Source organism: Cryptomeria japonica, chromosome 10, assembly GCF_030272615.1.
Source record: "Cryptomeria japonica chromosome 10, Sugi_1.0, whole genome shotgun sequence".
Classification (NCBI taxonomy): domain Eukaryota; kingdom Viridiplantae; phylum Streptophyta; class Pinopsida; order Cupressales; family Cupressaceae; genus Cryptomeria; species Cryptomeria japonica.
In genome coordinates this window covers 122,734,141-122,760,898 of record NC_081414.1, presented here as the reverse complement: position 1 = coordinate 122,760,898, position 26,758 = coordinate 122,734,141, and the positions used below count along the sequence as shown (strand labels likewise).

Sequence of the window (26,758 nt, the reverse complement as noted above, 5' to 3'; positions counted from 1 at the left end):
TTAGAGTTCGGGGAGTGATAGGAGAACATCGTGTCATTGCTCTCATTGACACAGGAGCGACTCACAATTCTATTGATGAAAGAATTGTTGCGAAGAGGGGGCTAGTGGCTGAGGAGGTAGAAGGCTTCAAAGTCATGGTAGCTGATGGCTCCACTATATCATGCAACCGAATGATTTCCAACATGTCCCTGAAGTTGGGAAATCATGAAATTAGAGATGACTTCTTTGTGATTAGCATTGGTGGAACTAATGATGCAGTCCTTGGGATTCAATGGCTGAGATCTCTTGGTGAAATCACTTTGAATCTGCAAACCATGGAGCTGAAATTCATGTCCGATGGGAAGAAGGTGGTATTGAAAGGAATGTCAAATGGTGGTCTTAGAGTTGTTTCATTGAAGAGGATGGAGAGGCTGATCCGCCATAACCAAGTGGAGTGGGCAGCAAAGTGTTTGATAATGACGTCAAATTCACTAGAAGACAAGGGCAGCTACTCTGTAGACATTCAAGCATTAATCACAGTTAAGAGTAAGGTCTTTGGGAAAGCACCTCTTGGTAGATCTTCTAAGTGTATGATCATGCCATCTAATCCACTTGAAGAAAAGAGAAGTTATCCTGATGACATTCAAGCTTTGCTTACAAAAAGGAGTAAGGTGTTTGAGAATTCACCTCATGGTAGACCACCTGAGTGTGGTACTAAACACATCATTGAGTTGGAAGAAGGCACTAAGCCTATTATGACTACTCCCTATCGATACCCAAAGAAGCAAAAGGACGAGATTTAGAAAGCCATTAGGGATCTGCTGGACATGGGTTACATTAGGCCAAGCAAGAGCCCTTTTGCTTCGGCTGTTGTATTGGTAAAAAAGAAGGATGGGACCATGTGTATGTGTGTGGATTACAGTGCACTAAATCAGAAAAACATCAAGAATCGGTACACTATTCCGAGGATTGATGAGCTCATTGATGAGCTACATGGTGCAATGTTCTTCTCAGAGATAGACCTAAAATCGGGCTACCATCAAATCAGGATGACAGCATTTGATGTTGAGAAGACGGCATTCAGATGCCACTTTGGGCATTTCGAATTTCTAGTCATACCTTTTGGCTTGACTAACGCTCCTGCCACATTCCATTCTTGCATGAACAAGATCTTCCAGAAGCATTTGAGAAAGTTTGTGCTCATATTTTTTGATGATATCCTCATTTTCAGCAAGTCTTGGAAGGACCACTTGCAGCACTTAGATGAAGTGCTCAATATACTAGAGTCTGAATCCATGTTTGCTAAGGAGTCCAAATGTGAATTTGGAATGAGAGCTGCTCTATCTTGGTCACATCATCAGTGCAGAAGGTGTGAAGGTGGATCCTGAAAAGATTAGAGCTATCATTGATTGGCCACCACCTGAGAACATAACACACTTGAAGGAATTCTTGGGTCTATGTGGTTTTTACAAAAGGTTTGTGAAGGGATATTCTCAGTTGGCTGCTCCCCTCACAGATCTCACTAAGAAAGGAGCTTTTGAGTGGTCAGACAAGGCACAAACAGTGTTTGATAAGTTCAAGGAGATTATAAGCTCATGCCCTGTTTTGGCCTTACTAGATTTCACCAAGCCTTTCAAACTACAGTGTGATGCATCGGGAGAAGGTGTTGGTGCGGTCGTTATGCATGACAAGCATCCTATTGTCTTTGAAAGTAGGAAGTTGAGAGGACTTGAAAGATTGTATTCAATTTATGATAAAGAGATGCTTGCCATTATGCATGCTCTTGCGAAGTTCAGGCAGTATCTCGTGGGGAGTAAGTTTGTTGTTAAGACTGATCATAACAGTCTTAGACACTTCATGCACCAGAAAGATTTGAATGAAAGCCAACAGAAGTAAGTTAGTAAGCTTCAGGCTTATGACTTTGACATTGAGTATGTCTAAGGGAAAAATAACATAGTGGCAGATGCACTTTCACGAAGACCACATCTGAGCTCTATATGTGAGCTCACTGTTGATTGGAGAGATTTGTTACTGGCTGATTATGCCAAAAATCAGTTTGCAACCAGCTTTATTGAGGGTACTTTTCATGATGAAAATTACAGTTTGGTGGATGGTTTGATAATGTATAAGGGTAGAATCTTTCTTCCACCTGAATCTAAGTTGAAGGAGAAGATATTACAAACTTTTCATGACATACCCCTTGCTGGTCATCAAGGGTTTTTCAAGACATACAGGCAGATCCGAGAGAGATTCTCTTGGAAAAGGTTGAAAAAAGATGTCTTGAAGTACATCAAGGAATGCCATACTTGTCAGAAGAACAAAGACGAGCGCACTGCACCCGCCGGTTTGTTGCAACCATTGTCGATTCCTAATCAAAAATGGGAAAGTATCTCTATGGATTTCATCACTGGGTTGCCTAGGGCAAGTGGGAACGATTGTATCTATGTGGTGGTAGATAGATTAACAAAATTTGCTCATTTTTTTGCTATCACCAGCTCGTTTACGGCGGCACAGGTTGCTGAAGTGTTCTTCCATGAGGTGTTTAGTCTACATGGGCTGCCTAAAAACATTGTAAGTGATAGGGAGAGCAAGTTCCTAAGCACTTTCTGGCAAGAGATTTTCCGATTGTGTAGTATTGTTATCACCCTCAGACTGATGGGCAAACGGAGATAGTAAACAAATGGCTGGAAGGCTATCTCAAAAACTAAGTTTCAGAGTAGCAGAAAGCATGGGTAAGATGGTTGCACTTGGGTGAATACTTCTATAATTCCACCTATCACATGTCTATCAAGATGTCACCATTCATGGCGATGTATAGTTATGAGACTCCCAGCTTTGTTGATTTGGTTTTTGGTGATAGTCGACCCCCTCATGCTAAGGACATGGTTCAGCAATGTCAAGATATTCTGAAGGCATTGAGGGACAACCTTTAGATTGCGCTGACCAGCAGAAGTTGTACGCTGACCAGCAGAGAGTTGAGCGCTCATTCGAGGTTGGAGATATGGTCTACCTGAGACTACAACCTTCTAGACAGTCTACTCTTAAGAAGAGTGGAGTGGAGAAACTCAAGCCACGTTTTTATGGTTCGTTTAGGGTCATCAAAAGAGTTGGATTTGTGGCTTATAGGTTGGAGCTACTAGTAAGTAGCCGCATACATAATGTCTTCCACGTGTCATGCCTCAAAAAAGCACTTGCACACAATGTTATGGTCTCCACAGATTTACTTCCTTTGGATGAAGAGGGAGAATTGGTGCTCATTATAGAGGAAATCCTTGATGTCAGAGAACGATTTTTGAGGAGAACCATCAAAGAATACTTAGTGAAATGGAAGAACTTACCAGTTGAGGATGCTACATCGGAGAATGAGGAGATTCTGCAGCATCCAGGCTTACGTTTGCTTGAGGGCAAGCAATCTTGGGGAGGGTGGATTGTAATGTCCCCTTTTCAGTGAGGAGTAAGCAATGGTCCATTGGCCTATTTCGGAGACCTGTAGGCTCATTGGAATGGAGAATTAGGGTTTCCTATTTTTGTGGAGTTCTGCACGAGCCATTTGAGGACTATCCAGTGGGAATTCTACATTTTTGTTCGTGGACTCCTTTTGGGTTTTTCGAGAACTTTGCAGTGGTATGACATGCAATACAGTGCCAAAGGAGTTGAGTAGTTTAGGCTTGACACAACCTTTCCCACACAAGATATCTAACAAACATAAACATGACGTAATACTTTTGTATCTAACCGATGTCATTAAAGATACTAGCTTCAGAATTTCATCCCACTAGTGTCCCTAAATAGGAACAGTTCAAAAGCAGCACCATAGCAAACTCCCATTGTTTCTGTATTTCAATGAATACAAAATGCATTTGGGTATATTTTTGCAAAATAGATTTGAAGAAGGAAAAATGTAGCTTTAAGAGGATAGAAGATAAGAAACAAATTATAGAAGGATTTAACAGAGAGAACATGTAAATAAACATACTTCAAACAAATGAACTAAATAGCAATATCCCTACCCCATAAAAAGAAAATGGCATTCAAAATCTGCATGTAATAAACCAATTAAGCTGGCTGTTTTTGTTACCTCAAAAAACAGAGTACAGAATATTGCAGAACAGAGGAAAAACAGAAAAGAACAAAATGCATGAGATTGCAGAAGAAATGGGAATTGAGTTGATCAACATAGATTGCAAGAGATTGACGTAGTAGTGCCCACTGATGGAGACAAGTTTATATTTTATCAGGTTTAGGTTGAACCCATTCCATATGTTCTTCCATTATTCCAGTAATGTGATTTTCAAAGTATTTCTTTATTTAATTAGCTTGCACTAGAGAAAAATATGCAAATACTTGATAATAATAAGTCACTTCAAGGGAGCAAACCTCCAAAAGTTTTCAATAAGAACAGAATTCACAATCAGATGATAATAAACTAAGTACTAACCACTAACTCCTATACATACCATACTTATGCCATGGATGCCCTACCAGGCTAACCTAACTACTTACATAAGAATATACAAATGATCATATAAAATAATTAAGGCTTATGCTTGCCACAAGCTGCATATACATATTATAATGCACACTATAGTTTTAAGAGTGTTGCATACCCCTCCTCTTAAAACCAATATTATTCTCAATATTGACAATCCCAAAATACTTTTGTACATCTTCCCATGTTGCACCTTCTCTAGCTAAGTTACCGGTTCGGGTTCGGGTTCAGATTCGGGTACGGATTCACGAGTTCGGCAATTTTTTTTTTCTTGGGAACGGGTATGGGTTCATCCGTACATATATACATATATTAATTACTAAGTTACCGGTTCAGGTTCGGGCACGGGTTCGGGTTCGAAGAACCCGGTACGGCAAAATTTTGAAAAGGGGTTTGGGTTCGTTTGGGTTCGTTAGTACAAAAACATATAAATTTTTTATATATATATATATTTTTTGATATTTGTGAAGCCTATAAGGCTATAAGCATGAATTAAAATTTGCATGTCACATAGCATCATATAAACAACAAAACAAACATAAACTTGTAATCATAGCATCTTCAACCTGCTCTCATAAAACTTTTGTTTGCAACACAAATGAGGTGAAATGAGTCAATAAAATGTTTTAGAAGTCAATTTTAGGTTATAATTTTCACTTTTTACAAGGCGGAATTGAAAAAAAAATTAAATTTACATTGTTTTTTCACTTTACGGGCCGCCCAGCCCTCCAATTCGACTGGTTCCGCCCGGATTCGACTAGGTTCGACTAGGTTCGACCAGGGTCGAACCCACTTTGGGTTTTTCGAACCCAGGTCGAACCGGACCCGTACCACGGACCCAGTCGAACCCGGACCCGTACCAGGGGGGCCCAAAGGCAAACCCAGTAACCTAGATTAATTATAAATTTATATATATGCACATATATTAATTATAAATTTATATATATACACATATATTATATATATTTTCAATATATACAATCCATACAAAAATATTTTTTTATTGTTTTTTGACCCGTGGGCCCTGTTTGTGGGAACCCACGGGCCTGGGTTCCACCCGGGTCCTTCCCAGGTGGTCGGGTTCCCTGTGGGTCCTGGAACCCGACCACCTGGGAAGGACCCAGGTGGAACCTAGGTCAAACCCAGGCCGGACCAAGACCGGGCATGAACCAAGACCCAAACCCAAGCCAAAACCACAAGAACCGGTAACTTAGTTCTCTAGCCATATTCTTCCACTTCTTGTAGTAATCTATGATTGTACTAGTCCTCAACTTCTTTAAGAAGTTCCAAAGAATTAATTTAGGATCAAGGATGGTTATTTCCTCTTCATTGAGCTGGAAAATGTTTTATTTTTTATGACTTTTTTACCAATTTATCAATCTCACTATTTTGCAAATGGGGGTGATGATATGGACTAATATTAGGTGGTTTCTCCTCTAGTGCGAACTAAATGTTATGATCTTGTTCTTGGGTGGTAGACCCTTTAGCATCTCTCCTTTCCTTCTACATCTTCCCCTTTTCCTTGCTCTTCCTCCTCCTCTTCTTCTTCTTCTTCTTCTTCTTCTCCTCTTTCTTCTTCTTGAGTGACATCAGCTTTCCAAACTATATTATGTACGTATACTCTTAAGGGTTCCACACAACTCTTGGATAGAAGCTATTTGTTTGAATATTTCATCAATATTTTCTTTCTAAGCCCCTGCCATAAAGCTGCTAAAATAATTTTCACAATAAGATACTCAAAATAAATAAAATAAAATGAAATTTTTACTGTAACTTTCTTGTGTCTAGACCTCACATTTATGCAAAAATCTGCAAGAAACCATTGTCTTGTAGCCTTGGGAGAGAATTCGATAAAAACTCTATTTCATAATAACTCCTTCAAATGACCTCAAATCTAGACTGTAGCTGCTTCAATATGTTCTTGATCAACCTTCCAAATTTCAAGAAAAAAAAATCAATTAATTGAGATATATTAAATTTACAATTCAACCTCCTAAATTAAAAAAAACTTGTTTCTGGCCATCTGGATGCAAAGATTGTGCTATACCACCTCTTGTAATGAATAAATTTTACAAAATAAGAATATAAGAGAACTAAAATTTAAATGATGATTGAAATAATAAGCCACTTTGAGGAACAAACCTCCAAAAGTTTTCAACAAGATCAAAATTCACAATCTCATAATAAGCTCATCACTAACACAAGTTAGATACACATCATAATGCACACTATGGGTTAAGGGCATAGCAATTTATTATTTGTTTTACTTTCTGAAAGTATTAGGTTTTAATAGTCTTGCTGCTTGCATGTATTTGGACATGCATTTAAAATTGGGGCATATATAAAAATAAATAGAAATTTAAAATTACAAATTGGGGCATATATTATAAAATAATGCATATTTTTTAAATAATTACAATTTTCTTGGGATTTTGAGACCTGACCCCCACGGGAGGGAAAAAATTCAATCTATGACCATGTGATGTACTTGACAGAGAAAATAAATTGGTTATTACAACTTTTTAACTTAGAGCAACAAACTCCATTGTGAATTGAAGACTCAAACTGAAAGTAAAACTACAAAGGAGTACGGCAGGATCCATGAACAGATTGACATAAAATATGATTGATTTGGTGACTTTAAATTCAGAAAATGTAGGTTGTATATTTGGTGAAATAAGTTCAGTGAGTATACATGTGAATGAAAAATATTCTGAGGAATATGAGAATAGTTAATCAAAAGCATAAATTGATAAAACAGAGCCTTCAGAAAATAACTCTCTCAAAAACACACCTATATTTAGCATATGGAGATCATCAAATAAATTGCGATCATCAGTGAATCCACCAAACACAAATAGATGCTTCCCAAGAGACACAGTTGCATGGCCTGCTCGAGGTGCCAATGCTTGTCCAGTTGTGTTGAGCTCCTTCCACGTTAATGTATCTGCAAAATATAAAACTTCGATAGATTGCTTCTGTTTGAGCATGTACACATTTTCTAGTCTTCAAATTGAAACCCTTTGTCTGCTTATATACATATGGAGCCTATGTGCAGATAAAGAACTGTGAAGTATACATTAAAAAATAATCAACAATGTAAATCACCGTTATCTTTTCTCTAAAGATGCATTATACATAGAGGACATACTCATGAAAATTCTCTCTTTTTTAAGTGTATTTAAACAAAAGATGTCATGCTAGTGCTGGTACTTTAAAAAAACAGTGCAATCATTATGGAAAAAGAAAAAGAACTACTAAGCTTGAAACATAAACAATTCCCCTGATATTGGCTGGATCCACAGACACAATTTAGCATTTGATGCACTGCCAAATAGTAAAACATGAGATAAATATATAAGATAATACACTCATTAGTATGAATTAAGTGACCAAAAGGATGGAAGCTAAGCCAAGATACCATGAATGGGAAAAATTATGATCATATGAAATAATCAAATTTGTTTGCATGGATAAACTTAAAACATGCAAGTTTATGTATTAATTTTAAATAAATTTGCTACTAGCGGGGTAAAAGCAAGACAAGGAACAAAGGCCTTCATCTAGATAAGTACACCCAATACAAAATTGCTGTCTTAAACCATCTCCATGCACGTGCATACACACATGGAAATGAAAGACCTCTAACCAAACTGTTGTCATACAATGCAGTTTAATACAAGCATTACACCAGTAACTATAGGGTCCCAAGGGTCCCAATAAGATACATCAGAAAAATGTACGATACGAACACACGCAAAACAAATAAATTCCTTTTCTAACTGTAAAACAATAAAATTAAAACAAGAAACTGTTAGGACCTCTAAGCAAATAAATAAGATCTGATGAAGATGGTCTAGAAGCAAAAACAAAAATAAAAACTGAACAAAAAGCGCACTAAAAATCACTCCAAAAGGTGACCAATTAATTATGAAAAAAAAGAACAAGCAGGTGCAAAAACTGGCTAAATTAGGTCTTTTGCTGTGGAAAAATGGATGCGCAACCAAAGTGGCTAAAAACTACATATAACCCCAACTTGTTCAGGTGATCTAAATAGATCAGGAGAGGAAAAATAACAAATAGTGTAGTTTCAAGTGGGGGAGTGGGGACATAACTTAGAGAAATCAACTGAAAATAAGCACAAGTTCATCATTCAGTTGTCAGAGGGGTGACAAATGTTTAAGTCACAAAACACAAAGTAGCTGGAGGCACCGGTTGTGACATCCCATCAGCACTGTCTTCTTACTAATTTTTGACAAATGAGTAATAAGACCCATTTGTAGCCCAACCATTTGTCCCCACACCAGGCACAAACAGCTCCACATATAAATACGCACAGTTTTACAAGGACAGATTCCAGGAAGTTCAAATCAGGCCATTCCCTATGCAGGCCCAATAGAATCAGATTTATATCCATTTGATGCCCTCTAGGGAAGTTATTAAATTCAAAGATTCTCTCATTGCATGCATGGGTTCTGAACTTGCTGCAAGATTGAAAGTTGTAGAAGTGATACATAACTAGGACATCAGTATTCTCAAATTAGAAATGTACAATTGTTACCAAAAACACAAAACATTTCCTCAATGCCATGGTATTGTTGTGACCTAATCACACATTACCCCGTTCCAAATGGGGACCCCCTACATTTTTGTCTGCTTGGTCTTTTGTTTGTGGCCTTTTGGGTAGTCTGGCATCCATTTCTTCGATCTCCTCAAGTCCCCAAGCGTTGTGATGGATTTTTGCCAAGTCTGGAAGCATGTATTGTCTATTTTGGGGTTTTTATCCTTCAGACTTAGAAATTTGAAATTTGAGCGATTTTTGGAGACTTACTATTTCTAGTAAGTTTCAGTATGGCCCTAATTGGCCTAATTTTGCATTTAAACAAACTTACTATTTTTAGCTGCCTATTTTTAGTAAGTCTCACTATGTCCTGATTTGCCCTAATTTTGTGTTTGAAAGAACTTACTATTTTTAGTAAGTCTATTTTTGGAAAGTCTATTCTTGGCAACTGGCAAAGCACTAACTGCAAAATGATCTTGAGCATCCAGTTCTAAATTCCGAAAAGCAAACAAGCAAGTAGGTGATCAAATTTTGTAAGTTTGGAAATCCCCCTCGAAAAGCACAAGGCATGAAGAAACCTATCTTGGGCACATTTCCCAAGAAAAGGAGGAATTTTCCTCTTTTCCATAAGAGCCTTCTCTTGCCTCTAGATGCACCCAGAATGACCTCTTGGACACAATTCCCAAGAAGAGGAGGATTCTTCCAAAATTCCTAAAATCCTTCACCAGGCCTCCAAAGCGCTCAAACAAGCTTCTTGGGTGCATTTCCCTACGAGAGGAGGCCTTCGTCTCTTTTCCCAAATTCCTCCCTCTCACCCAAAGTGCACCCAGACTCTAACCTTGGACGCAAATTCCTAGTAGAGGAGGAATATTCCTTGTGTGCGAAATTCCTTCTTCAGGTCTAGAATGCGCACTTGCATGCAACCAGTCTTGGAAATGATGACAATGGCTAAGTATGAAGAATTCTTCCTTCACGTCAAGAATTCACCCCGATTTGCATGAGACCATAGACATGAACAAAATGTCAAAGGCATGGAAATGTCCTTCAGATCCCCCCCAATGCACCCAAGCACTCTTAGGGCATAGAAAGGATGAGATTCCAGTAAGTTAAGAAGATTCCCTTCCTAGGCCCCAAATGCACCCACCTCCAAGAAGGAAAGAAAAGATCATGAAATTTTTCCAAGGCAACAAAATCCTTCAGGATATCTCATATGTGCCCAAGATTGAAGGAAAATGTGTGGAAGGCAAGTTCGTAGCATGCAAAATTGAATATTCCTCATTAATGAAGTGTAACTCAAAGACATAATGGAAGTTCCTAATTTTAAAGTCGAGTATGACAAGCGGGGTCCACCGGAACGACAAGTCATCTCCCCCTCATTAAGGAAACATGAAGTGTGATTGGAATGGAATTAATACAGTTGCTAAAATTGTCTCAATGACTTAGCAATTTGGTGGTCAAATTCCTATTTAAACAAAGCTTAAGATTTCATTCTTCACAACACTGTTTTGAGGATTCAAGCAAGAGCAAGACGTGAAGAACACCTAGGGCGTGGTTTTCATCATCAAAAGTTCTTTTCTTTAGAGGCTTTTATTTATTCCATTAGTGGATTTTTAAGATTTCCTTAGCATGAATTTAATGTTAATTATTTTATTTTGCAAGAATGGCAGAGACAAGCGAGGTGGCAAACACTTCATGCAGACGCAGATCAAGAATGAATAGAAAGGATTCCTCCCCAAAACAAAGATTATTTCAAAGTGGAGAGAAGTCACTGACACCACATAGGGACATTCAAGTTGGAAGAATTCAAGAAAAGGATATTTGGTCACAATGGACATCCTCCGTCGATTATCGCCAAGAAGATAATTACAAGCAGAATTGTGGCAGCTGCTGATTTCACTCCTGCCATCCAGTGCCCGGAGCTAATCAGTGAATGTGCAAAACACTACAATGTCAAGCTAATCATTGAATGTGCAAAACACTACAATGTCAAGAGAAGAGCAATTGCGGCACCTGATGGCAAACTCTTGGCAAATCTCACCACTGAGGCAATTGACGAGGCTTTCGGAATACCTGCGTTTCAATCCATGGAGTTCAAAAAAAAGGAAAAGGAGCCTATGCTCTATGATTCCGAAAGAGAGGGATGCGCTAGAATCATCAACAGAAAGTGGATGCAAAAAGCCAAAGCCTCACCATTCCAAAATGCCCAAGCAGCTCATCAACATGGACTTCAAGCAAGAATACGATGATCTCGTGCTAATGATGAGCCAGATTATGGAATGTCCACAGGCATTCATCTTTGAGCCATGGATGTTTCACTTCATTGAGGAAGTAATGGATGCCATAAAAACAGTGGATTGGCCAAGGATAATTAGCAATAACCTGAACGAACAACTACAAAATTTGAAGTAGTCCCAATCCTTCTACATACTCTCTTATATTGTTTATATGTTGGCAAGGATGGGCAAGTTCAACGGATTATCAAGCAAGAGACCCATGGGATGCAGTCCAGTGTAGTTAAAATTCCACAAGTTCTATCCACAATTGCACCTATACAACACTACTCATTACAAGAATGCAAATGACACCTTCACCATGCACATTGTTCATTCCTTGCAGGGAGGTGTTCACTCCAAGATGTCACAGGAAGCAAGGAAGTTGGTAAAGAAGTATCAAGCTCGGTACATTCAGTTTCTCAGATTTACTTGCATTCAGGTCGAGGGATTCTCTTCCCAGCCCTATTGGCTCTCGAGATACACAACAAATAAAATGGTGTTGTTGGAAGTAACAAGACAGCTAACTACCTATGACAAGATTTGGAAAAAGAAGAACGATGGGCTCGAATTTCCGATTGTCATGGGAGATTATAATGAATTGTGCCCATCATTGGCAGCAATAGAGAAGTCAGTTGAGGAGCTGCAATTCTACCACCTTACACCTCACACAGCAATATCGGATTTTGATCCGTACGATAAGATAAGAATGGTGGCTGCCACAAGACACCAGCATAAGATACAGTTAGGAGACTATTGGGCCAATGCCAAGGATGATTATGAGATCAAGAAAAGAATGTTTTCCAAGTTGCCTTTAAAGCTACGTTACCCGGGGATGCGTCCCCAACCTGAAAACCCACGTCCCCGTCCTGGGGACGTTTCGGGGACTTGGGAACGTGTTGCGACCTTTTCACATATCACCCCATTGCTAACGGGGACCCCCTCTTTGCTAGCTTCCTGCGTTGTTAGGTTAGGGTTTTGGCTGCTTAGTGGGCAATTTTGCGTTTCCCGTGCCCGAGTCTCGGAGTTTTGATCATGCCTAGTGTCGTCTAGGGTTTTGAAGTGTTAGGATCAAGTTGCAAAAGATGATATTTTTAATGATCCTAAGTTTTGCTAAGTGTTAGACCTATTGAACATTAACGTGTTTTTAAACACGCGCATCAAGTGATTTTAAAGCGCCAAGATATTCACAGACCTTTTGGAGTTGTTTTCTTGCTCCTAAGGTAATATTTAAGTTGGTTTCGCACTTTATTCCAATATTTTCCTAGCGTTTCGCTCATATTTGTGGAAAATTAGTATAAGTCCAGTCAAATTTAAAGTCGCTAAGTGATTTTGAGTGGTTAAAATGATAAAATCCTAAGGGAAATTCTTATTCCAAGGGTTAAAGGGTCAAAATCCATGCTAGAGGTGTTTTTCCCCTCACATTCCAAACTACACAACCCATTCCCCCACTCAAAATCCATACTACACATGGGTTTCCCTTGGAATCCATACTGGCCACTAATTTCCCCCACTGTTTATCCACACCTGGAGCGATTTTCCCCTGGAGATGCTAAAATTTGGCTAAGTGTCAGGATTTATCCAGACTACCATCGAATTTCCCCTGAGAGTGCGGACTGGAGTGCAAGGATAATTCCATGCCTAGGTCGATTTTCCACCAGGATTTTTGTGACAACTAAGTGAGGATTTTTGTCCGGATTTTTATCCAGATAGGGATCGATTTTCCCCTGAGCATTTTTGTAAGGATTTTTGTCCGGATTTTTATATAGACAAGGATCGATTTTCCACTGGGAACATTATGAAGAGTTTTGAGTCCGGATTTTTGTCCAAACTGAGGTGGATTTTCCACCAAGGAGGTATTTTTTCAAGTTAAGTGAGTTTTGAGTGTGGATTTTTGTCAAGACACCCATTGAATTTCCCCTAGGGGGTGATTTTTCCAAAATGAGTGCATTTTTTGTCTGGATTTTTGTCCAAACTCCTATCGATTTTCCCCTGGGATGGTTTTTATGTGCATTTTGATGAAGTTGAGCATGGATCGAATTTCCCCTATGGGGCGAATTTTGACACTTAAGTGATTTTTGAAGGGATTTTTTAATCCCAGCTGATAGCGATTTTCCCCTGGAGGCTTTATTTTGGATTTAAATTGTAATATTTTAATAAAAAAGCCCCATTTTGATTGCTTTTAAATAATTATTAAATGATTATTTAAAATTTAAAAGCAAATTTAATAACTTGCAATAATTATTAAATGTTTGAACCTTCTAGAAGCAAGTTAGGCTTACACCAAGCAAGTATTTATACAAGTGTTTTTTATCCCACATTGCTTGTGTGGTGAACGTTGGAGGTTAAAGCAAGTATATGAGAGGAACTTCAGCATTATTTTATTATTATTTCTGCCAAGTGTCTCCATGAAAGCGATTTTTCTCCAAGTTGGGCGAATTTTTTTAGCAAGGCATTTTTGTGAAGCGTGGGATTGAGGATTTATTTTCCTCCATTTTTTTCCAGCTTGCTGATTTATTCCTCTTGGCTGCCATTAAAGACCAGTTTCAGATTTTCGATTTTGCTAAGTTTGGCGATTTTTTCCAAATTTAGCATTTTTTGGTGAAAGTTGGCAATTTCATGATTGGAGACTTGGGCGATTTTGCCTCCACCATTTGTGCTTGCTATTCAGACCTTCATTGCTGCAGATTGCCACTATTAACAACAATTTTCAGAATTTTGAAAATTTCGATTTTTTGCTAAGGCAGGCAATTTTTTGTGTTTGGGGTATCCAACCCCAACTTGGGCGATTTTTCCAGATTGTTGCCATCCTCCATTGCTGCAGATCAGAGCTACAATTGGCATCAATTTTCAGAATTTCATTTTGGCGCTAGACTTGGGGAAAATTCGATTTTGCTTGGGAGGTGTTTTGGTGCCATGTTTTGATGATTTTCAAGCATGTTTGGTGGCTGCCATCACTTCCAGCCTACTGATTCGCTTCAAATCTGAGGTTTGCTTCTGATTTTGACCTCCATTAATAGCTGCCATTAATTTTCAGACTTAAGTTTTTATTGCCCAGCCAATTCCAACTTAAACATTTAGCATTTGGAGGCATTTTATGTAGTTTTTTGTGCACTTTTTTAGACCATTTGATCGCTGTTGCAGGTCTGAAATTCCATTGTTAGGCGGTTGTCCTCAGAAATTTTCATTTCCAGCCACCTAACTAGTTTTGGCGAATTTGCTTAGGGTTGTTTCCTTAGCAATTTTTCATCATTTTCAGGGATTTAAACCACTTTGCAAGGTCCTGGTAAGTCTAAAGTGTTTGATTTTCAGACTTGTCCTCAGAAAACTAAATTTTACCAGCCATATTTACATTCCAGAAAATGATTGTTGTCATCAATAAAACTGATTTTTATTGATTTCATGCACATTTTGAAGATTACAACATGTTTTTGAAAGTCTGATTTTTCAGGTTGTCTTCAGAATTTTGACCTCCATTGTTGACTGCGGAAGGTGTCTTCAAACATTCATTGTGTGAAAACACAACCTTTCACACATTTCCTTAGTCATCACTTATCCGGTATACTCCTTTGCATTCTTTGCTTGCATATTTTCTAAGCATAAGGAGTTATAAATGAATTTTATGGAAGGCTTCCATGCCTTAGTGTTGTCACACATTGAACGTAATTGCTAAAATTTACCAAGTGTATGGATTATTTTTCTAACTCCATGCTCTAAATTGACTATATCTTTAAAAAGTCAGGAATTTTATTACAAGTATTTATTTTTATCCTAGGACTAACTTCCAGCTTCGTACAGGTGTGATGTCAAAATTAGGATACAAGGAAAGGAAAGAGCTGCTGAAGACGTTGGAGACTGGATTTTATCCAGAGTTTAAGATTTCATCCAAATGGAAGGAGATCACTGATACCAACATGCATTTCTTGGACTTCGACCAAATGCAGCGTCGAATGTTCGGATCCAGAGATCAGGTTCCTTCTCCAGCATATGCGAATATTATGAAGAGTGGCATTTTCCATGCCGCTGGGTTTCCACAATCCATACAGTGCAGTGAGTTGATCCTGGAGTGTGCACGATGTTACGATCCACTCACCAAAATGATCAAGAGTCCCAAGGGTGTTGTCATCGCCTACCTTGCTGAGGATGCCATTGCTGAGGTATTCGGAATTCCACGCAGTACAGACATGAAGGGTGTGACCAAGGAAGATTATGTAGACAAATACACGAAGAAGATGGGTGTGTGCAAGAATTTAATTAATAAAGAGTGGATGATTGAACCTAGGAATCATCATTCCAAGGCTCCCAAGACACTTATGTGCGTAGATTTTAAGGAGGAATATAGTGATTTGATATTCCTACTCAATAGAGTGATGGGGATGCCGCAGGGAGCAATATTTCATGGATGGATGTTCTACTTCATCCAGGATTGTCTTAGAGGAACACTAGTGAATTGGTCCAAGATCATAAGCAACAACCTGGATTTCCAGTTGAGAAATGTAGAGCGGTCCAAGTCATTCACCATGACTTCCTACCTGGTGTACCTGCTTGCACAATTTGTTTCATACAGAGGATTAATATGCAAAGGTGAAATCGGGAATGGGCAAGGACAATTTAAGAGTTATGAATGCTACCCCCAGCTGAGCATGCACAGAATTGAAGACTATAAGAGAGCGAATGATGCATTCACTATGTACATCACACGGATGTTGCAGGGCGAAATCCACAGAAGATTGTCCAAGGAGGCAATAGAGTTAATAGAAAAATATGGATCGTGGTATATACAGTTTCCCACTTTCACATACCTCAGGATTCATGGGTTTCAATCTGAACCCTAAAGACTTCCTAGGTATCCGACTGACAAAATGATATTGTTGGAAGTGGTAAGACAACTTCTAGAGTTCGATGTTATCCAGAGAGAGAAGCACAGGACAGGAATGACGTTCCCTATTTCAGTTGGGAAGACGGCAGGTCTACCAATCTGCCATAGCTGCCATCACTATAGGTGAGGAGATTGCATTCTACAGATTTGCTACCTACAAGAAAAGAGAGAGATTCGATCCAGACAAGAAGGTCGGAAGGATCAGAGGAGAGAAGTTCACTCATTAGGTTGACATAGAGGATTATTGGGCTAACTTAATGGACGAACAAGCAATGAAGAGAAGAATGTGGTCCAGAATGTCAGTGGATTTCATGAGGAGGTGTGGACTTTTCCTCATCCCTGATCAGGTATTAGATGATAGAGATCATACACACCCACATTATGAGAATGAAATGAAAAAGGCAATCCTATTGCCAAATTGGTCAGAGTCAGAAGAAACTGACCTGAATGTATTGATGAGAGAAGTCTTGAATTTCTCCCGCACATGGGTGGATATGCAGATGAACAGATTAGTTGACATGGGTGTTCCCTTCACTTATGAAAGGATGAAGCCGGAAGAGTCTACTTCCGAGGATGATCAGAGGACTGTCAATGATGTCAAGATTCATGCAGACGAAGAGAGTCAAGCTCCCAAGAGAAGGAAGAACATGCCTGGAGAAGTCAAGGCTAGATGGAAGAAGATTGAGGATGTGAAGAAGAAACAGAAAACTATCATTCCTCCACTTATCATTCCTTCACCCCCTCCCAGTGTCTCATCAATCAAAGTGATTGAAGTAACAGAACAAAATAAGGAGACTCAGCAGTGTTCCAACACAGTGATACTACCAGAGAATACTCAAGAATTTCATGCCACAGCAACATCTGCACCTCCTGATGAGAATGACAACCAGCCGGGATCCCCTACTGTCCTTTTGGAAGTTAGTTTGGGAAAAGATGTATATGATTGGACCAGGAATAATCCTGATGATAATGATGAAGTTATCTCGGCACTGAAGGACCTTGATCGAGAAATATGTCTCGATGATGGTATGGAGATGACCGCTATTCCTGAATGGTTGAAGAAGAGTATGGAAAAAAGTAAACAGATGATAGAGGTACAGCCTATTGATGATATTGATGACTACCTAGCTAGGAGTGCTAAGAAGAAGAAGCCCAAGAGAGCGGAGATTTTGTCGCACATTGCTAAAGATGAGACAGAAATGCGGATTGCGCAGATTGTTGTTCCTAGAGCCAGCGTGACAGCAAACACTGCTACTCCCATGGATTTCTAGATCACTTCAGTCGCCCTTGGTCGTCCATCCGCAGGGCAGGAATTCCAGGAGATTGGTGACAACCTCCAAGCAATCAATGCAAAGTTAGACACAGCGATTGCGGAGAATGAAAGGTACAAAGAAGAAAATATTAGACTCAGAGAGTATATATTGCAGGGACAAGGCATGGAGATCCCACCCTTATTTCCCCTATTGCAGTTGACCATGGAATACATTCACACTGCGAGGTAGCGAGAGGTACACACTCAAAGGTGGAAAAGTGGATTGAGAGCACAAGAAAGCAGGCAGATGATTTCCTTACTCAGTTTGTTCAAGCATATGATAAGACAACAACGCTTGTATTCAGAATCCAGTATTTGGAGGGAGTTTGGGAAGAATTCCGGCCTATCCAAGAGAAGACTATTCCACGCCTCCTGGCATTGAAGAAGGTTCCTAATTCCACCTTGGTCAGCGAGAACATTGTGCACAGTGGAGACATATATAATTTCCATGGCTGGTATTGTGCATTAGCCTTGAAGAAATCAGCTTATGAGAACGCCCAATCGAGTTGTATGGAGATGGAAGGATTAATTTAGGACATTCAGATGAAAATCCTTGCCTCGATTGAGGAATTATTGGGTGTTGATGTCAATGATGCTAGTGGTTTACACTTAGCCGAATTAAGAGACAAGATGAAATTTATGTGTTTTTGCCAGTTGGACTCTTTGCAGAAGAGTCAGATAGATGACTTGGTCTCTTTGTTGATTCATGTTCATAATTCGCAGAAGCTTATGCCAGAATGGGATAACACTTTGAATGCTTGCTCGGATTCATTGGATGTGATTGGTTTACAACAGGATACCTTGCCTAGCATTTCCATGGAGGAGTTAGATTCAGTATTGGCTAGATTCTTGGAGTATGCTAGGAGAGAGAGAGAGATGCAAGGAGGAATCTTCTAGAAGATTCCCTATATGATGACTAGGTATCTTTCTATTGGGCCATATGTTGGTGGCGCCATTTTTTATGGAACCCTAATTAGGGCAATTCTAGGGTTTTGTTGGCATGATCTCAACCGTTGATCTTAGATCAATCTGGGCCATCCATTTTGTAAGAGACTCTATATATGCCCCTTTGTCTCTCATTTGTAAGAGAGTTTTTGTAGAATTGTTGGTATATGCTACAGCTATTTGAATCCTAATCATTGTTCAATTGTTGGTGATTTTGCTCTTCAAATGTTGTATTCGCATTCATGGTTCTCAATTCCTCCAAGTTAGATTCGAATTTATTTTCATGTATGTTGGATTGAATGAAAGATTTGTTGAATTTATTTGTGTGGAATCCTTAGTCCATACCACTAGCCTCTTGCCGCTGGTAAGTGCACCTTGTGTGGTCAACTAGAGTTTGAGTAAGCATAACTTCAACTATTATGAGTCCATTGACAAGCATCAACTTGGATGGTGTCTACGTTTGATGGTAATAGTCTAAAAATCATTAAGTATACCTTAGATGATTGCACTAAGCTTGTGTCAATACCTGATTGTGAGACCTTGCCTAGTTTGATTCCACTAGATCCATTCATCGTTTCCTACATTCCTAGTTTTAGAATAGATTTCCTAAACCCTATCCTTTTTCCCCCTTTTTTAGTAAGAAGTAAATCCAGAGCCTTATTGATAAATCTTAAGTTGTCAACACACTTATTCCGCATCATTCATGATAATCCAAACATTTGCGTATGTCCCCAAGTGAAACACAGCAATTCACATCAACCACTGAACTTACCCACTCGTCAAAACCTGACATGTAGAAACCTTGGAATCATTTTAGTTGATCTCATTCTTAGCATCTGAGGTGATTTTGTTCAAGAGAGGGTAAATTACCTTGGTACTTTATTCTGAAATGTTTTGTGCATAAAAACACATCAACAGGACGGCCAGGGGACGTCCCCGAAACGGGGGGACGCCTGTTCTAGCTCTGGGGGACGTCTGTACGTTCCGGGGATGATTGGGGACGGCTGGGACGTCCCAATCCGTCCCGGGGACGGCCAGACGTCCCCCATATCTAAGGCCATTAAAAAATATTAAAAAAATAGAAAAAGTTTTATTTTCAATTTTTTTTAAAAAAATTCTAATATAGACCCCTTATTAATTCAAATTGTTATTAAAAATAAAAAAATTAAAGATAACATTAATTAAATTTTAAATTTATTAATTTAATTCATAATTTTATATCAAACGTTTAAAATTTTAATTAATTCATATTATAAATATAAATATTAAATTGACAAATTGTTAAACATTTAAAATTTAAAATTAATAAATATTATTATATGAATATTGACAATGTGAATGAATTAAAATTCTGATTTATGAATGCATAATTGCATATTGTCTATTGAGTATTAACAATGTTGTATGTTCAGAATTTACATTCTAAAATGTTTTCAACTTTTCATAGTATCATACACATGCTATATCCATGTTTTCATATGAATATAATGTATATATGCATGCTTTATCCATGTTTTCATATGAACACTTCGAATTTTGAAATTTGCCTATATATTTTAAATTTTTCCTATATTTTATATAGTCGTCCCCCGCCGTCCCCAAATTTGGCAAAAAAATTTGCCGTCCCCTGCCATCCTCGTCCCGGAAACTCTGGGTAACATAGCTTTAAAGATGATAAGGATATGCAAATCATCCAAGTGCCAGATCAGGTAGACGAGGATGTGAAAACAGTTCACCCTGATTATGAAAAAGAAAAAGATAAGCCAATCCAAGCACCTAACTGGTCAAAACCAAAAATTGTTGATCTGGATATCCTAAGTCGGCCAGTTACAAAATTCACGAGGCACTGCGTTGAACATCACATCAATCAGTTGAAGGCAAAGAATGCTCGCCTAACTTATAATTTGATGGGAGACTCAAGATCCGAAGATGAGGCCACTGAGGGGTCATCAAGAGCTCAAACTCGAGAAGAAGCAATTCCACAAGAAAGGACAAAACGTGGAAAGGAGAAAAGTGCTCCTGAGGATTGTTTCAAAGAACAAGAACTTCATCCAAATACAGAACAACATATCCAAGATTATTTCAGAGAAACAACAATGGGAGACTTAGGGCTCCTTAAGGAAGTAACACTAGAATAGGAATGGGTAGAGACGCATGATCAACAAGCAACCACTCCAGATCGGCTGAAAGAAAGAATGAAGAAAGAGCGAGAGGAGGAAATGGATCCTACAATTGAAATTGAAGAATTTCTAAGCCGGATAAACAAACCAGTGGAAAAGAAGGCAAAACAGAAATTTTCTAAAATCACCAAAAATGTGTCAGAGTCCAGAACTTTGCATGTGGCAGTGCCCAGGGTTAACAAGGAAAGAAACGAGATCACTCCAAATGAGTATGAGGTTATAGCAATTGATGTGGGAGATATTACCAAGGCACAAGTGATAGAGGATTTTGATGAATCCTCCTTGGCACTGAAGGAACGGATGAAGAAAAAAAATAAGTTGAAGAATGAGAGCAAAGCTTTATGTGAATATGTATGATGCTTAATGCGTACTTTCAAACAAGAAGATTAAACTTTTGTTCATCCCTCTTCTCTTCCAAAGGAATTAGTGGATGGACTAAAAGCGATAAGGAAAATCGCCCAATGTTCTAAAGAATGGGTAGAGAACATCTTCACTAAATCATGTAAATTCATTGAAGACTTGGCTCAATTTTACTGGAGAATCTCAACTATCCTTGGCAAATTGGAAAGTGTGGACCAATCATGGGAGGACACACACATCTATCAAGACATGACTATTCCACGTATTGAGGCACTAATGGAAATCCCTAGGCAAGCACTAATTGGTGGAGAAGTCGTCAGAGAAAATGAAGCATATGACTTCCCTTGGTGGTTCCATGTTGTAAATACTAGGAAGGAATTCTTGGAAAGATCAAATATGCAAGCACCTCTATTAAGGACACCGATCAAGAAAATTCAAGAAGAAATCCTCAACACTATCGAGGCATTGTTTACAAAAAGACTAACTGACGAGGAGCTGATAGTGGATAACTTGAAGGACAAGCTGCTTGAGTTCTTCCTTGTGGAATCTTTCTCGAGCATAATGCACAAACCCAGGAGACAATGCCAAGATGGGAGAGAGTTTTCTCCAAGTGTAAAAAGGATATTGCTATTTTGGAATATAAGGTGGAGACTACGCCAAGTGTCTCCATAGGAGAGCTCAAGGTCGTCATGTCCAAGTTCATGCTCGTTGAGTCTCTGGAGCTCGGACTCGGGCTCGGTCAAGTCTGGTGAGCAAACTCGCCAAACTCGCCGAGTTTGGCATAAAATCGGCGAGTTTCAAGCCTCAAACTCGGCCAGTGTCTAGCTTCAAAAAGACCAAAAAAAAACATTTTTAAAAGATTTTTCAAGTCAATTTTTTTTGGTTAATTATCTCCGTTCACTTGCAAAAATAGGAGTAAAATGAGTTGGGAAGAAAAACAAGGGTGCATAGAAGAAAAACCAGCAAGGAGGAAGCTCAAGTTTTCTTGAATTTATCACATTGGGGATGCATTGTGTTTGGATTTAGTGCATCAAGAGTTGGATAGGAAGAGTTTGCAGCTCATTTCAAGCTTGTTGTAAGAGGTAAGATTGTTTTTTTGAAGATTTTTTTGTTTCTTGCATGCAACAATTCCATTTTCTATTCATTTATTTTGAAAGTTTTACATTTTCTTCCAAAATCTTTTGTATGTTTGTAAGTAATATGTAGTATGTAGTTGTACTATGTAGGGTTTGTAAATTTTATTTTTTCAAAAGTAGGGTTTGACAAACCCTACAATTTTAAAAAAAATAAAAAATTTACAAACCCTACCTTAGTTTTTTTGAATGTCTGTATTAATTTCATTTTGTATTTGTAATGTTTTATTGCAGCAAACTTCACTTTCTTATTTGCCTCAACTTCAAGTTTCACAAAACTATCCTACAATGTCTACTTCAGCTTCTAGACCCCCCATTAGAACGGACCCTGCTTGGAAATATCATGAGGATTTTCCAAGGCAAGGAAAGGGGCAAACAAAATGTATATTTTGCAAAACAATATTCCATGGAGGTATATATAGACTGAAATACCATATTTCTGGTGTGCGTGAACATCATGTTGAACCATGCCTAAAAGCACTCCCTGAGGCCGTACATGATTGTTATGTAATGGTTGAGGAAATTGAAAGGAAAAAGAAGCAAAAGGAGGATCGAGCGGCCATTGGGAGAGAAGCAACTTTAGGAAGAGGGACACATTTAGGTTGTGTTGGAGGCCCTTCTTCCTTACCTCCATATCCTCCCACTCAGTTTGCTACTTCTGGTGTTGGTGCTTCTGCTTCTACTTCTGTAAGTGGCAATGCCACTGCTACTTATCATATTCCTAGCACTAGTAGTCGTACTGGGAGTGTTAGCATTGGACCTAGGATTCGTAAATCTAGGTTGGATACCTTCTTTGTGCCTCGCACTACTCCTAGGTCCCAACAGTCGCTTGAGAGCATGGGTTGGAACAAGGAGGTCCATGATGCCGCTAAAATGGCAGTTGGCAGGTTTTTGGGTCTACGGCAGTGTTCCATTCTTTACAGTCAGGTGAATGTTTTCTGTTTGATTGTTTTAATTTTTATACTTTGATTCTTCGTTTTATTTTTTCTCGTACATACTACATAGTACATACTTAACTTATCTCATTGAAATTATTTGTGACAGGTCTCCTTATTGGCAAGAAATGGTTGATGCCCTTACCATATGCGGGCAGGGTTCAAAGCCCCTTCTGAGTCTGATTTGAGGGGACCCATTTTGACTCAATTGGTGAATGATGTGAAGAAGGAATTAGGTGAACAACGCCAAATATGGAGCACTAAAGGTTGCACCATCATGACTGATGATTGGACGGATAGGATAAATAGAACTCTCCTTAATATTCTTGTTTCTTCCGCAAGTGATTGATTAATTTTAGTTTCATTTAGTCTTTAATTTTTATTTTTTTATTAAATGATTTATTGAATGATCATTGATCTTGCTTTATTTTTTTATTTCAGGGGGCACCATTTTCATCAAGTCCATTGATGCCTCCGCCCATTGCAAGAATGCCACCTAGCTATGTGAGCAGATAGAGGAGGTGATTGATGAGGTGGGTGAAGAGAACGTGGTACAAGTGGTGACCAACAATGCAGCAAATTATGTTGCTGCAGGTAAACTTTTGATTACAAACTAATTTTGTTTGCAAATTAATTACTATTTTGTAACTTCATTAATTACAATGCAACAAATTATGTTGCTGCAGATAGACTATTGATGGAGAGGCACCCATCTATAATTTGGACTCCATGTACTGCCCATTGCATTGCCCTCATGTTGGAGGATATTGGAAAACTCCCATGGGTCAAGAGATGTGTAGAAAGAGCGAGAAATGTGAGCAAATTTGTATATAATCATTCATGGGTGTTGGCTCCTATGAGACAATACATAGAGCAAAAGGAGTTAGCTTGTTCAAGAATCATAAGATTTGCCACAAACTTCATCACATTGCAGTCCATGCTTCGTTGTAAGTCGACCTTGAGACATATGATTGTTGGTGAGGAGTGGTCTTCCTCATCCTATGCTGCCACCCCTATAGGGAAAGATATGGGAGACAACATTTTTGATGAGCGAGACTTTTGGGTCCCTTGTGATGAGATAGTGAAGGTAAATTATATATAAATTCTACAATTTAACTTTTTGTTTTATAACTTATTCATCATATTCTCTTATTTGCTCATTTTTCTAAATTACACAATATTTTCAATTTTGCAGTTTGTTAAGCCCTTGGTGGTTTTGTTGCGAGTTGTGGATGGAGAAAAGCCCGCAATGGGCTACATATATGAGGGCATGGATAGGGCAAAGGAGGGCATCAAATCCATCTATGAAGGAAATGACAGCAAGTATGGTCCCATTTGGGAGATCATTGATAAGAGATGGCATCATCAGCTTCATAGGCCCATCCATGCAACAACCTATTATCTGAATCTGGCATTCCATTTTATCCCTTCTTTCATGGTTGATGTGGAGGTCCTTAATAGGCTATACTCGATCATGGAGAAGATGGCACCTATTGGTACTACTCAGACAAAGCTTATTCGAGAGCTACAATTGTTCTCAAATGCACAAGGGGAGACCTTCTCCAGTCCTATCGCCAAAGACGCTAGGACAACTATGATCCCAGGTAAAAATAAATTGTAAGGCTTAATTTTAGTTTTATTGTATATTGTTTAATGATTTTATGAGTGAGACTGATTTTATTTATTTTTCTCATTTCAAACTCTAATAATTAGTGGAGCTTTTTTGGCCCAATGACACCAAATATTCAAAAGTTGGCCATTCGCATCTTGAGCCAACCATGCAGCGCATTTGGTTGTGAGCGCAATTAGAGTATGTTTGAGCACATACACTCCAAGAGGTGCAATAGATTATCTGTGGAGAAGATGAATGATCTCGTCTTTGTTCACTACAACCTCCGCCTAAGAATGAGAAAGAATGCATTAGCTAACATCTCTCCTATCATTCTAGATGAGGTTGATCCTGATGCAGAGTGGGCCACTGAGACAGATCCTACGGTTGTCTTTAGTCATGATGACACTGATTGGATCGACCAGGTAGATATAGAAGCTGAGGCTGTACCTATGGCAGAGGAGGAGCGGAGAGCACGAGCAAAGACAAGAGATTCAGAGGCAGTTACTGATAGTGACACAGATGTTCCTGATGTTGGTGAGCATGGCATGGTGTCACAGGGAGCGGCTATGGCTGCAGAATCATCCAGGACCTACCTTAGATGCCTTTGCAGGGGGTCGGGGCCAGAGGGTGCACGCTCCTCTGAGCCATAGGCTTGTAGTTGTATTTACCTTTGGTATTTGTGTGGAACATTTGATGATGATCATATGATGACATGGATTTTTTATTCCATGAGTTTTGTAATATTGTACACATTTGACAATATTTATATATCTATGTTTGTTATTTCCTTCAGCTACAATTTGCATTTATGCTTATGTGATTGATGTATACTTGTGTATGTAATCAAATGAGCCGAGTTTGATGATGTTATTGTGTCTTGAAGGTGTATTCAATAAAGGGTGCATGAAACAAGTTTTAAATCTTTAAAAATCTCTAAATTTCTTGATTTTTTCACTTTCCCGAGTCCAGCCGAGTCTGACTCAGACTCTGAGTCTCGAGTCCGAGTCGGCCTTGCTGAGTCCGAGCCGTGTCCGAGTCCCGTTTCTTTGATTTGTAGTGCAAGGTTGGACTGATTCCCTTAAATGTGTATGTTTAACTTCAATTACCAAATGAACATTTTTCTTTGATGATATGAAAATCTTTTGCACAACCCTTGAAGATTGCACCTCTCTTTTTGTAGTTGTCTGAAGTTGGCGAAACAAAGTGTGGTCAATTTCACCAAAGCCTTTGTTGTCTTTTGCGTTCTTTAGATTTAAAATAGGATCTCTAAACCCTTTCCTGTTTACTTTCCACATTTTTCAATGAGAAAACGTTCCAAAAAATACTTATCATTGCTAAATCATTCACTATAATTCCTTGAAGTCTAAATTTGTTAAGTCTCCTTAAGGATTGTTCCATTTTACGAAAGGTCCCCCCCTTGGATTACCAACAAACATCAAGCCAAACGAGCTCATATCCATCACAAAGTCACAAGTTCGTAGTCGGAACCTCAGAATTGCTTGTATGATCTTCTACAATCTTAGTATACACGGGATTTTGCTCAAGAGAGGATAGAGTGACCGTTGGAAATTTTATTCATTGTTGGTGTGGTCATAAAACACCCATCAACAGGTAGCATTCTATTTACACAGCACTAACACGGTATGGAAAGAAAGTAACATTGTTCCATAACTTTCTGCAAAATTGAAAGTTGTAGAAGAGATAAATAACTAGATGACATCAGTATTCTCAAATTGGAAATGTACAATTGTTACCAAAAGCACAAAACATTTCCTTGCTGCCATGGTAGCATTCTATTTACACAGCACTGACATGGTATGGAAACAAAGTAAATGGAATTCAATCACCCAGGCCTAAAACAAGAAAAAATCAGAAAACTAAGTGTAAAAGTGATTCAAAATATACATATGTTTTGAACAAATTCACAACCAATTTTTAAAATATTCAAGATTTACTTGCAAGTTTTTCACAATTCTTGTTACTATGCTGGCTGTTTTTAAAATATTTAATGCCAAATCCTCTAGTTCAAGACACCACTCCAATCTTTCTCCAGAGTTATCTTTCTTCAAAGAAATGACTTCGTGTTATTCAGTCAAAAGACCA

At 38.6% G+C, this 26,758-nt stretch overlaps 1 protein-coding gene across 3 annotated transcripts in view; it reads right to left on the bottom strand.

Moving 5' to 3' along the window:
• The window catches only part of LOC131046605 (acyl-CoA-binding domain-containing protein 6), a 157,924-nt gene that overhangs the window by 65,397 nt on the left and 65,769 nt on the right, over nucleotides 1-26,758 (bottom strand). For all 3 annotated transcript variants that reach the window (XM_057980381.2, XM_057980380.2, XM_059213065.1), the window contains one exon: nucleotides 7,263-7,415. In XM_057980381.2, the coding sequence (XP_057836364.1) occupies nucleotides 7,263-7,415 (153 nt within the window). The remainder of the gene's footprint in view (nucleotides 1-7,262; nucleotides 7,416-26,758) is intronic.